This window comes from Lissotriton helveticus, chromosome 8, assembly GCF_964261635.1.
Source record: "Lissotriton helveticus chromosome 8, aLisHel1.1, whole genome shotgun sequence".
NCBI classification, from domain to species: domain Eukaryota; kingdom Metazoa; phylum Chordata; class Amphibia; order Caudata; family Salamandridae; genus Lissotriton; species Lissotriton helveticus.
Window position 1 is genome coordinate 986,183,591 of NC_136069.1, and position 13,827 is coordinate 986,197,417.

Here is a 13,827-nt window from a genome sequence, read left to right on the forward strand (position 1 = left end):
AAACCCACCAAATGAACAGGAACAGTTAACCAGGTCTCCTGAAAGCATACTATATGGTTCTCGTTAATTGTATCTGCCCATGATTGTAGGTTTATCTTAGAACGGAGACCAGCAATGTTCCAAAATAAAACTGATGGGGTCGTCTCTTTGAATGAGAGGGAGTTACATTTTTGGCCATACGAAATAACTGAGCTAGCACTTTCAGTTATAGTCGTTGGCAAAAAACTATTCCGAGTTACAATTAGGGAAGGTGATTTGGGGCCTTCGGTCGGTGTGGACGGGAAGTCAGGAGGGCTTACAGGTTCCTCCGAGACATGTCCTTTAAGGACATGGGGAGGAATAGGGGATGTGAGGGGTTGGGCACGGGTAGATGGTGCGAACAAGATTTTAGTATTTTCAGAATGAGCCACCAAGACTCTCTCTGGCGTCGGTGGAAACTCAGGGGCCCTCTGGAGCTGATTACTACTGTGTGGAATGGCTAACCGTCAATCGACCATTTCCAGGCAGTCGTATCTATTTCTAGTAGGAATACCTTGCCATCCCACCAAGGAAGCCTGTTCCCTATTGGGATACCAGGGCCGAGGTTCCCACTCCCTACTACTATTTCTCTGTGTGAGCCAGGGACCCTCATAGTTCCAGGGAATCTCCAGTGGCTGGTCCCACTTTGGAGCCATTGAGTACTGGTTGCTATGTGTCGGGGGATAAAAGAAGGAGAGTCGCTGAGCATCAATCCTCCCTTTCTTGGCTAAAGCTGGCCATGAACAAATGTAGTCAACAGTGGCTGGGTCTTTACAATTTACTATAATACAGTCTCCCTGTATACTTTTAAATTCGGTCCCTATCCACGGAACTCTACGTACAGTAGAGATTCTGCTAGTGTGTGGGGTTTGTATTGGCCTGTTTACATTAAGCCACTGTAGGACCTTATTTTGGAGAGACCAGGATGGTTCATTTGTGGTTACCGGGAGTTCCGGGACACCCGTGAGGATGACAGTATAAGGAGACGCTTCTCGGGAAAGATGGATCGGGCGTCTGGGCCTGATCCCCCTTTTCCCTTCGCCCAGTATATTTGATGTAGAATGTCGAGGGAGTAAAGGTGGTATAGGTCTCTGATTTAGTACCTGAGCGGGACCCTTGTCAGAACTAGGCTGAGATGAAATGGGTTGCGGTGGAGCTAACTGGGTAAGAGTGGTACTCGGTGTCTTAGCCGTGGACCCACTTCCAGGGATTGAAAGGGAGGGGGTTTGTGGCCCTTTAGGCTTTATTTGGTTGGTTAGGGGTATTGTCGCCTTTGATGACTTAGGTACACAATCTTTTTGGCCCCCTTGGGCGCCTACACTAAGAGAAATTTCTTTACCCACCCCTGTATTCGATTGACCCACGTTGTGGTGATTAGGTGGTTTCAGGGCCAGTTTCGCAAGTTGTTTTTCAATGATCATTATGCTGCGTTCTAGGGGTTGAAGATGATGTTTTAAAATTTCCCTGAAACTTGCCAAGAGCTGGGTGTTTGTGCTACATAGGCTACAAGTCTCCCCCACAATACCCGTGGTCATTAAATTAGCAGATGGATCTAATAAGTTAATGGATTGGATGTTCGAGTCGTTTGAAAAGTCCTGCGATGGCTGAACAGTTGGCCTCTTTTTGTTAGTTGTAACAACTAGGGTTTTTTTTAAATTATCTTTGTTCTTAACTTTACCCTGCTTAGGGACAGCACCTTCCTTCGCCCCCATGTGCTGATTCCCGTGACATGGGACTTGAGTTTGAAGTAACTGAAGGTCTGGAGTATTTTCAAGGTTACCTGTAGAATCAGGGTCTAAGGAAAGATTCGAGACAGATAAATCGATTGCTTTCGGGATGGAATGGATCTCCACTAGGACACTTGGCTGTATTAGCAATGGTATATTTGAAGCCGTTTGTAGCGGAGATTGGGCTAAGGCTAGGGGGCCCAATGATGACTTCTGGCAGTTGCAAGGTCTTGTGACACCCTTCGCTCAAGCATGGAAATACTCTGGTTGATAACTTCATTAGTTCTTGAGATGAATTGGTCGATAGGGCCAGTGACCAGGGCGTTGGTCAAGGCCGTCTTACTTCTGCTTCCCCGTGTCATGGTATATTGACCAGGGTCTAAACACGATAGAGTGTAAAGAAGCTGCTAGCTGGGACAGATAGAAACGAATAAAAGTACCTGATGGTCGAGGAGTATTTTGCCAGGCACGATAGCCAAGGGGAGTGGCCCAGCCCAGCATAGAACAGTCTAGAACGGGCTAAAACGGGCCCGCCCTTGGCCCAGGCTTCGCCCGGCATCCCGCGAGACGGGGCTAGTGTCGTTTTTATGCGCCTCCTGGCGCTGGATAGTGACGCTGGGGTGACGCTGGAGACCTCAAGGGCTGCCGGGAGTTGTAGGCAGCCCCTCGCCACGCTCCACTCGGCGGCCCCGCTCTGGATCGTGAAAGAGCGACTGGGCGGCGGGAGACAGGCGGGAGGTCCGGAGGGTCTCGTGAGCCGGGCAGGTAGGTGGTAAATTGTTCACACAGACAGCGGGTCAGAGTTCAAACAAGCAGGGAAGCCCCGCTCCCCAGAACTAGTGTCGTTTTTATGCGCCTCCTGGCGCTGGATAGTGACGCTGGGGTGACGCTGAAGACCTCAAGGGCTGCCGGGAGTTGTAGGCAGCCCCTCGCCACGCTCCACTCGGCGGCCCCGCTCTGGATCGTGAAAGAGCGACTGGGCGGCGGGAGACAGGCGGGAGGTCCGGAGGGTCTCGTGAGCCGGGCAGGTAGGTGGTAAATTGTTCACACAGACAGCGGGTCAGAGTTCAAACAAGCAGGGAAGCCCCGCTCCCTGGAACTAGTGTCGTTTTTATGCGCCTCCTGGCGCTGGATAGTGACGCTGGGGTGACGCTGAAGACCTCAAGGGCTGCCGGGAGTTGTAGGCAGCCCCTCGCCACGCTCCACTCGGCGGCCCCGCTCTGGATCGTGAAAGAGCGACTGGGCGGCGGGAGACAGGCGGGAGGTCCGGAGGGTCTCGTGAGCCGGGCAGGTAGGTGGTAAATTGTTCACACAGACAGCGGGTCAGAGTTCAAACAAGCAGGGAAGCCCCGCTCCCCGGAACTAGTGTCGTTTTTATGCGCCTCCTGGCGCTGGATAGTGACGCTGGGGTGACGCTGAAGACCTCAAGGGCTGCCGGGAGTTGTAGGCAGCCCCTTGCCACGCTCCACTCGGCGGCCCCGCTCTGGATCGTGAAAGAGCGACTGGGCGGCGGGAGACAGGCGGGAGGTCCGGAGGGTTTCGTGAGCCGGGCAGGTAGGTGTTAAATTGTTCACACAGACAGCGGGTCAGAGTTCAAACAAGCAGGGAGATATCATTAGTGATGTCTTCAGTGATGTCACTCACCATGTCATGAGTGATGTAATATGTGATGTCATAAGCAGTATACATATACATTCCTAAAAAAAACCACTGAAATTCACCTGTTATAGTTCACTGAGCTAGCTATAACGTGTGCCTAGCCATGCACTGCTTATGTCCTCACATCATTATTGATTCCATTTTACATGTAATGAGTGACGTAATATATCACTGTTGACATCATACAATCATTGTGACACCATCCTACAAAGTTTGTGGACTTTAGGGAATTCAACACTTTCCATCTCTGGACAATGTTTTATTCACCTTAATAAGACTACCCATTCAAAGACTTTACATGACCCACAAAATGCTAGTTTTGTATTGAATCAACACCTATCTAGCATGTCAATTTAAACCTTGTTTTTTCAGTTAATTTCTAGTTTTTTTATTTAATGTGAGCTAAAATCATATTACCATATACCTAAATGTTAGACCTGACATCCTTGGCATGGTTTTCCCCTTAACCTCTTGCCTTCTAACCCTCCTGTTTTGCTGACTTCATTTTTGCTGGCCTAATGACTCAGCCCACTTTATCACTGCTAAACAGTGCTAAAGTGCTTGTGCTCTCTCCTTAAAACTTGATAGAATTGCCTTATAATCAATTAGCATATTTAACTTACTTGCAAGTCCCTAGTAAAGTGTCCATATCTGTGCTAGGGCTTGTAAATTGAATACTACTACTGGGCCTGCTGCACTTATTGTGCCGCCCATTGAGGTAGCCCTTCAAACATGTCTCTGGCCTGCCACTTCAGCCTGCATGTGCAGTTTTTAAACTGCCATTTCGACCTGACAAAATAAACTTTATGCCAGTCCCAAACCTTCCTTTTCAAGACATATAAGCCACCCTAGGGTAGGCCGTGGACACCCAAGAGGGCAGGGTGCATTGTATTTAATAAGTTGAACATGTTCTTTTACGTTTTACATATCCTGGTAGTGGAAAACTATTACATTAGTTTATTACTACTGCAAGGCCCACCTCTCCCATAGGATAGCATTGGAGATACTTTATTACATTTAATAAACTGTAACTTCCAAATGAGAACAGGTGACCAGTGTAATGGAAAATACTCTCTTATGGTGAAGTCATATTTTGTTCATATTTTTTAAAATACAACTTTTAGAAAGTTACATTTTCATGTCTTAGTCATTTAGAATGTACAACTTGACTCTGGGTCACATGACTGGATGTAGCCGAAAATTGGGCTTTGTGTATTCCCCCTAGAGAGTCACACTCAATAAAAAGCTTAGGTGTGCCTGTATGGGTCATCATTCAGCATAGCCCTACTTACACCTGGATAACCTGTGTCCTGCCTACCCCCTTGTAGTAGTCTGGAGCCAGGGCAGGGTAAGCAGGAAACCTGTGCACTTCAAAGGGAAACCTCTCAATGCTTCTCCCACTTTAAAGGATACACCTGGTATAAATAGTGGACCTCAGACACAAACTCTTCAGTACACTTCTGGACCTGTGAAGACTCTTCTAGGAAGAAGGACTGCTGTACTGCTGAAAGTACTGAATTGAATTTTGAATTTTAAAATATTTGTAAAGCGCTCTTATACCGAAACAGGTTCCATGGCGCTAGATAGCCGAGAGTCAGTGGGGAACGAGCTAAGCTGCAACAGACCTGGAGAACAGAAGAGTCTTCAATTGCTTACGGAACTCCAGATAGGAGGGAGACATTCTGAGGGAAAGTGGGAGTGAGTTCCAAAACGATGGGGCCAGCACGGCAAATCTGGCCCCACCAGCCTTCTGTTTCCTAAAACGAGGGACTGACAGAAGGGACAGGTGGGTGGAGCGAAGTTCTCTGGGCGGAACATAAGGGGAGATAGCTTCGCACAGGAAAGTGGGGGCGGTCCCAGCTCTGGCCTGATAGGTAGTGCAGCCCAGCTTGAAAAGCGCCCTCTCTCTCACAGGGAGCCAGTGGAGAGACTGAAGCAAGGGAGTCGTATGATTGGACCTTGAAAGGCCAAAAATCAGGCAAGCCGCCTGATTTTGAATAAGTTGAAGTCGGTGGATGAGGTAAGCCGGAGCACCATTAAGAATAACATTCCCATAGTCAAGGCGCGACAGCACCATGGCCATGAGAATGAGCTTAAGTGCAGCCGCAGAAAAGAAACGTGAAACCCTCCGGATGGTCCGGAGGGAGAGGAAACAAGCAGACACCACAGAATTGATCTGAGTGTGGAGGGTAAGCTGTGGGTTAATGAAAATGCCCAAAGTTTTAACTTTAAGAGCTGGGAGGGGGGAGGGACCAAGAGAAGGGGGCCAGAAAGAAGGGGACCAAGGGCTGCAACCACCCCCCGTCAAGACCAGCTCGGTCTTGTCCGGATTTAATTTGAGGTGGTTGCAGTTCATCCACCCTTGGATAAAAATCATAACCTTTTGGAAATTAGTGGACGAAGAAGGGGAGGATGAGAGGTCAAAAATGAGTTGGAGGTCATCGGCGTAATTGAACACCGAGACCTCCATCTGCTGTAAAGAAATAATGAGGGGTGAGATGTATAAATTAAATAATAAAGGAGATATGGACGAGCCTTGTGGAACTCCACAGGTTACCTTCCGAGGGGGGGCCGTAAAGTTAGCTAGTTGGACGGCCTGTTCCCTGTCGGTCAAAAACTGCCACTCTGCTTGAATGTTAGACTACTGCCTTGCTGGGCCATTCCCATGCTGGACTGCTGCCCTATTAGCTTAGTGTTCCCCTACCTGAGTCAAAGGTATTGGACCTGCACTTGAACACTAGACTCCCATTGTGACTCCAAGGGCTAGTCTAATGGCCTCCTGTTCACAGCCACAGGGACATACTAAGGTCCCAAACACCTCAACCAGCACACAGATCCAGCTGGAGTAAGCCCCTAACTCCCAAGTGGTCTCACTCAAGTCCAGAAGCTCTAGTGTGACCTCGGTGGAGCTGAATTGAAGTTTTTGGGCTCTTGGTGACTGTGAATGGGCCTGTGCAAAAACATTGTTGCTCTCACTGCCTGCCAAAGAGAAATTCTGTCAACCCGACCCTTCATGCTACAGAATTGAGCACTCACAAGGAGCAACTTCATGAATCTCCTGCCTGACCACCTGTGACAATAACAGGATCTTTGTGCTACAGCGATGACCGTTTGTGACGCTCTGCCTGCTCTTCACCCTACAACAGTGACCATCCGCAATGCCTCCTTGCACCTCGTGGACTCCTACACCACAATGGGGCTCTTTGCACTGGACTGAGAAGATAACTTTTCAGCTGGACTGATCTAGTCTCTGTATCCAAACCACGTTCCTTCGTGGTCGGCCTGAACTTGTTACTTTCTCCCGGTCGTTCATGATTAGATAGCCTTGATCGGCGCTTAGGTTTTTTGACACTATTTTCCCTTAAATTGCATATCTCTAGTACTACTGATTGCACTTTTTAGTTTTGGCCTTGATTTAATAATGAAATCTTGCTCTATGTTTCTAAATTTGTGTGAGATTTTTCTTGCGTTTGTTTTCCCTTTATTACGTTTTAAAATATGGTTGAGTTGAGTAACAATAAACATGTGTTATTCAGTGAAAATATTCTCCTGGCGGTGAATGTGCGCTTTACAAATACACATGTTTTGTTATGTAAATATTTTACACATTGCCTCTAAGTGAAGCCTGACTGCTCTGTGCCAAGCTATTAGAGGGGTGAATACAGGTTAATTTGAGGTTTACTTGTGCCTGGGACTGGGGTTGCTTCTAGAGTAGTTTTTCACCCCCCAACCTGTTAACCAATTTATCGTACTAACTATAACATCACTTTGACCTTTGTTTATTTCAGTAAACTTCTGGGATTTTTTTTAGCATTAGGTAATATCTTATTACCATACATAACTATAATGTTACTTTAATCTTTGTTTTTTAATTTCGGGTTTTTTAAATCATATTCACCGAATCTTCTCCACTGAGCACAGCTTTTGCCGTATACAGTGGTAGGTAGCCAACAAACCCTGGCCTCTGGCCCATGGGCCTCCAACCCACCACAATGCACAGCCAGTGGCTGTGCGAGGTGGGGGTTGTCTACAAGACCCAACCTGACCAGGCCCTCCACCCAATGCCCCAGGCCCATAATACCCACAGTATGCAGCATGTTTTAGCCACTGGGCCTGGCCATTGGCCAGGCTCTGTGCCCAACCCCCCGCTGACGCCCAACATCCCTGGACCCCCATTACACAACTATATTTATTGTTTTTTTAAAACATTTTCACAGCACTGTGGTATTCCTGTGGTACCCCCCCCCCCCAAATGCCATCTCTATGGTACCCCAGGACCCTGCAAGCTTCAATCACTGAAGCTTGCATGATCCTGTGTTATAGCTGCCACAGACATACTGCAGTACCTTACAGAAGAGCTACATTGGTCCCACAGGAGCACCACTGTACCCGTGATACATTATAAAAACAATATTTGTTAAGGTGGTACCTCAAGGACCCCACCATGAGTGCCTGGGCTTAGGGTGTCCCTACCCTGCCCCCTTATATGGTTTTTTCTACAATTGCTGGGCACAGGGCCTGAGTTCACCTGTCCTGTAATGGCAGCTGCATATTTTTTTCTTTAATTTGTTGCAACCTAATCAAACCTGCAGGAATGCTACTGGACCAAAGGGGAAGAAGTGTGATCCATCTATTTAGCACTGAAATCTCAACCCCTTCAGTACCACACCGAGCATCGCTTTAAACATGAATTTCTTGAAAATGACTGAAGGGATTTACACCATGCAATATAAAACACACTTTCTGAGTACAGTTCTAACTTTCTGCCAACTTTGGTGTCATTCCATTCAGTCATCCCAACATTTCCTATGGGAATTAATAAGAGAATACATTGTTTTGTGCCCCCACTTTTTTCCTGGCCCGCATGACATATCACCTCAAAACTTTCCAAGAAAGAGCCGAGACAGCTAAACCTTTTCTTGGGAAAGTTTTGTGAAGATTTGTGAAATGGCTCTCAAGGTATTAGTGAGGAAAACATATATATATATATATATATATATATATATATATATAAATTCATTAATTATTTTATTTTTTTACCCTTCATAATATTTTAGTAGTCAATATTCTGGTGGCTATGGTTTTAGTATGATATTTTTTGTGCTTAATATTGTGACATACAGTCCTGCATTCTAGACTACTCAAATGGCTCCCTGGAAGTTTTTCAAAGTACTTTTCTTTGGATACCAATTGGCCAGCATGTCTTTGAGACCCCATGATTTATGAAAGGCCAGCCACTAAGATAACATGTTCATCAGTCTAACAATCAGTACTTAAAAATATCCACGGTCTGCTTAACACCCAATCATTAAACACTTGTTTTAACTTGACATTACTCAGCAGCTTTAAAGTGATTGAATAATATTGCAAAACATATTTTATCCATGCTCCTGAACCTCTCAATTTTTCTAATTGTCACACTTTTGTTTTTTAGGACCTCCAGTCAGAAATTGAAGCGCACACAGAAATCTTTCATAGCTTAGACGAGAATGGACAGAAAATTCTCAGGTCTCTGGAGGGCTCAAATGATGCTGCCTTGCTACAGAGACGCCTTGATAACATGAACTTCAGATGGAATGAACTCAGGAAAAAGTCCCTCAACATCAGGTAGGAAGCACTCTTCATTTTATGAAAGAATTTTCCTTGTATGGGAAATAAAAAAAGTTGCTGTAACAGAATATCGAGTACTTGATATTGTGAAAGAAAAACATCACAGCAAAAATATTCATAACTAAATTACGGACAAGGTAAGAATAAAAACAAAAGTATCTATTTAGTAGTTGTAACTCCACATATATGTACATTAATATATTTATAAAAAGTAAGTAGATATCGATAAACATGAAAAGGAAAACTATTCTTATATATATGTTCCTATCTCCACAATGTTTTACTTGTCAATATTTTGGTCATGGCATTTTTGAAGCATGATATTCTTATACCTGATATTCTGACATTCAATCAAAAAGAGACTTGGAATATAAATTGGTGATTGAACCGAGGATGACTTAGTTTTTCCCTAAATCAAATCTAAGGTGGGGATTGAGAGTTCACATCATAATCGATTTTGTATCTCTTTGAGCTTTATTTCACATATTTTGCTAATCATTATTGTGGATGATGGGAGTTAACTAGCCATAATGATCCTTGCCAACATGAATTTTACAAGTATAGTGATTCCCCTTTCCCATTGTCATTGCACAGTTAAACTTAACCCCTTCGCTGCGCGCATCGGCCAACGGCAGTCACAAGCACTACCTTGGTAGTGCTGGGCACGTCTGTTGGCCGATGCAGCCCCGCCCACTCATTTAAACAACCGCACCGTGGCGGAATTCGCGCCGCGGTTACGCGGTTAAACATACGGCAAGTAAACAATATGATACAATGACAGCCAGAATGTACTCAACACCCCATCACCCTCAATTTTTAAGGAGCAGGGGGACATTTGGGCAGGCATGAAGCAAGAAGGACTTATTTCTTGTACTTTTTCTGAATCTGCCCTAGAATATCTTTCCATTTTTCCAGGCAAATTAATATTTTATAAACTAATATATAAATATATATATAATATATATTCAATGAAAAAACCCTAGATTTCAGGGGCGTTATAGTTACTTGCACATTTCACTCGTACATAACCATAGAAATTCCCCCGTTATAGTTAGTTCAGCTAACTATAACTCGTGCGCCCGCAATGCACTCCTGATGACGTCACATATTACATCACTCATGACATGGAGTGACATCACTCATGACATCACTGATAACATCTCAAATGACATCACTCATGACATCACTGATGGCATCATCCAGTGAATGTGTGTTTTTCTGAAAATTAAATATGTTTTATATATGTATATCTCAAGGTTGATGGAAGAATAAATGGGTATACAAGTGTCTAAATGGATTTTCTTCTCGTAAAATTGATAGTATAACGGACATGCTGGTCTTTGGGCTATTTTGTGACATTGGAGCAGGATGCTATAGTGCAATTGCAAAAACTAACACAGTCTCCCCCTGCACCTGAAGTAACAGTGTGGCAAACTGCAGATCCTTTGAATGCATTGGAGTCAGTTGGTGCTGCATTCGTCCTCACCCATGATAATGGTGTTCTCTGAGCGGAATCACCTAGTACCTTCCTCTGTGGGTAACATAATTGAAGAATCAGGTGCAGATTGAGACAAGGGTAGGGACATTAGAGGAGAGTTGGACAGTGCTGCCATTTGTTTGTTCGAGACTTGCCAAACTATCTTTTATTGGCTTCAATTGTTTTGTAGAGTTTCAACAAGTAATAAGGATAACCTATCACAATATGTGTCACTCAACAGTGATGTCTCCACCCCCATTCTAATTAGTCTTTCACGTAGTTGAGGCTTTGAACGAGTGGTGTGGTTGGTCAGTTTCTTCCTTTTTACCACTGGTTTTGGGGTCAGAGTAGGACTGCTAATATCCACACTAGCAGTACCACTTTCAGGGTTAGCATGTCTAGAAGAAACCACGTGGTATGTGACTCTGCAGGATTTACTCAACGTTTTCTCTTTTGCCCCTTCAGTTGTCTTCATACTGGAACTGCTCTGAACTCCCTTCCTGGGATGGGCAACGTGTGGTACTTCTCCCAAGACCCCCTCCCCCGGACTAGGGAGAGCCTGCACTCTGTGAGGGCTATTTCAGTGCTTATCACCTAATGGCTCTCTCTAGCATATAGTGAATGCGTAGGGGTTTATGGGGCATCACAACAATCCTGTGACCTTCCTCTTCCCCATAGCACTTAATCATTAATATGGAAGGAGATGAGAAAATGTTCATCTGAGGTATCCTGCAATATCCCAATCAGAGGGTTGTCTCAGCCTAGCCTCGGTCAGCCGTGGACGGGCACAGACGGGCTCGCCCTTGGCCCAGGCCAACACAGGCCCCACACAGCGGGAGCACGGTGCAATTATGTAGCACTCGGGATCCAGGGATTTCCTGCAGGTGCATTGAACAGCAAGGATTGTGGGGATATATTCCCCCAGCGACTGCAGCAGAAGCTCGACCCGCCGATCAGGACTTCACAGGCATTGGAAGGGTAATACAGAACCCTCCACCATTCAGGAAGCTATGAGGAGATAGTATCCTTGATCCTGATCACTGACATTTTAATGGCATTTTAAATGTATGTAACTGGAATTAGATGTTTGAAAAGGAAAAATAACTATATTTACTTTTTAATTACATACTAAAACATTACATTTTTAAAGATTTTATTTATGAACAAAACCAGTTTATTTATTGTAATAGAACTGACATTACACTATTATTATTCATGTTTATGTCTCTATGTGTGTTTGTGTTAGTGTATGTATTAGTCTCTCACGGGGTATGCTACCATATCTATTACTGTGTTCCTCTAGATCCATCTATGTTTGAAGGACTACTAGTCTTGATTAGAGACTATGTTGTGTCAGTACTTGGCTGCATATCTGAGTGAGTGAAGGAGTACACTTGTAGGAGTGTCAGGACATGTTTGAGTTAATGTGCCAATATGTGACTGTCTGAATTATTACCTCAATGAATATCTAAGTGTATATGTAGGTGGCCTGAAGAATACCTCAGTGTCTGAGTTAGGAAATATAGGGGTATGAGGTGTCTGTGCAAGTGCATTTGATACTGCTGCATACAAAACAAGTTTCTAAGTATCTGAGTGAATGTATGAGTCCCACTGCCCCTCTATGACTGGGTGTGAGAAAGGCTCAATGCTATGGAAACATGTATGTCAAATGCATTATGGGTGGTATACTCTATGTAGTGCTTTGCATAGGGGTCTGCAATTGCACACATAACCTACCAAAACTCAAAAGGACATCTTTAAATCTTTTAAGCACAAAGCACCATGCTTTGTAGTAAATCCACAGCATAAGTCAGAGGAGAGTTATGTGTAAAAAACCATGGATAAAAGACTTGTCAAATGGGTTATACATGCCAAGGGAAGCTGTCAGTGAGACTGCAGAGACATGTCTGCACTAGTAGCCATGACCCATTTAAAGGACTATTTATCTGGATGGATGACAAGGTTGTATCATTACTTGCCTACATATCTGAGTGAGTGTAGGACTCCAACTATGGCATGGCCAGGAGTTGTCTAAGTAAATGTGACAGTATGTAAATCTCCATTTTAGTACCGCAATGTCTATCTAAATGTGTATGTAAGTGGCCTAATAAACAACCTAGTGCATCTGTTAGCAATAGAGGGGTATGTAGATATGTGTGCAAATGACTTTCATAATCCAGCATACATAAGTAGATTCTGAGTATGTGAGTGAATGTAGAAGTCTCACTGTCACTTTGTAACTGGGTAAGAGACAGGCTGTATGCATTGGAAGCATGTATGTCATTTACATTATCAGTTATATCCTTGATGTAGATCTTGCCCTAATAGTCGGCAAGTGCCTGAGTAAGTCCCTAAAACTCCAAAGGACAATGTCTCAATCTTTCAAGCACAAAACACCGTGCTTTATGGCATACCTACTGCAAAAAGAACAATTGATAGCCCGAAACTGGTCCTAGGGTGCTTGATTCCAGTCCAGGGAGGACCTCGCCTGGCAGTTCGGGCTGGACTGTTCCCATTGAGTGAAGGGTCAAGACTGATTTGCATATGGCTGGGTTCAAACTGGAATGGCATGGGAAGCAACAAAAATGATAGATTTAGGCCAAGATCTCTGTCCTGAAGTGCATGTATGACATTGTCCTGCATTCTGTCCATTAATTGTTGTTTTTGATTTATAGCATACCTACAACATAACACTGAGGAGAGGTATGTCTACTAAAACGGGGATTTAAGACTTGCCAAACTGCTTTTACATGCTAAGTGAAGCTGGCAGTGAAAGTGCAGAGACAGAATCTGCACTAGTAGGCCTGACCAATGTTTTAAGGACTACTTCTCTGGATGGATGATGAGACTATGTCACTACTTGCCTACTTATCTGAGTGAGTGTAGGAGTCCAGCTATAGCAGTGCCATGTGATGTTTAACTACATGTGTCAGTATGTGACTGTCTGTATTAGTACCTCAGTGGCTCTCTAAATGTGTATGTAATTGGCCTAACACATACCTTAGTGTCTCTGTTAAGGAATAGAGGAGTTTGTATGTGTCTGTACGACTGCCTTTGATACTAGTGTATTAAGAAGCTGTTTCTGAGTATGTGAGTAAATGTATAAGTTCCTCTGTCACTGGGAAGAGAGAGTGGCTCTGTGTTTTGGAAAGAAGTATGTCAGTTGCATTATTGATGGTGTCCTCTATGTAGTGCTTGACATAGGAGTTTGCAAGTCCATGGGTAGGTTCCTAAAACTGAAAAGGACACCTTTCAGTCTTTTAAGCACAAAGCACCATGCTTAATGGTATACCTTCAGCATATCTAAGAGGAGAGTTATGTGTGCTAAAACATGGA

The 13,827-nt window shown here is 44.4% G+C and overlaps 1 protein-coding gene across 8 annotated transcripts in view; it reads left to right on the top strand.

Annotated features, from left to right (window-relative positions):
- The window catches only part of DMD (dystrophin), a 6,826,337-nt gene that overhangs the window by 5,133,799 nt on the left and 1,678,711 nt on the right, over positions 1–13,827 (top strand). For all 8 annotated transcript variants that reach the window (XM_078657819.1, XM_078657824.1, XM_078657821.1 and 5 more), the window contains one exon: positions 8,839–9,011. In XM_078657819.1, the coding sequence (XP_078513945.1) occupies positions 8,839–9,011 (173 nt within the window). The remainder of the gene's footprint in view (positions 1–8,838; positions 9,012–13,827) is intronic.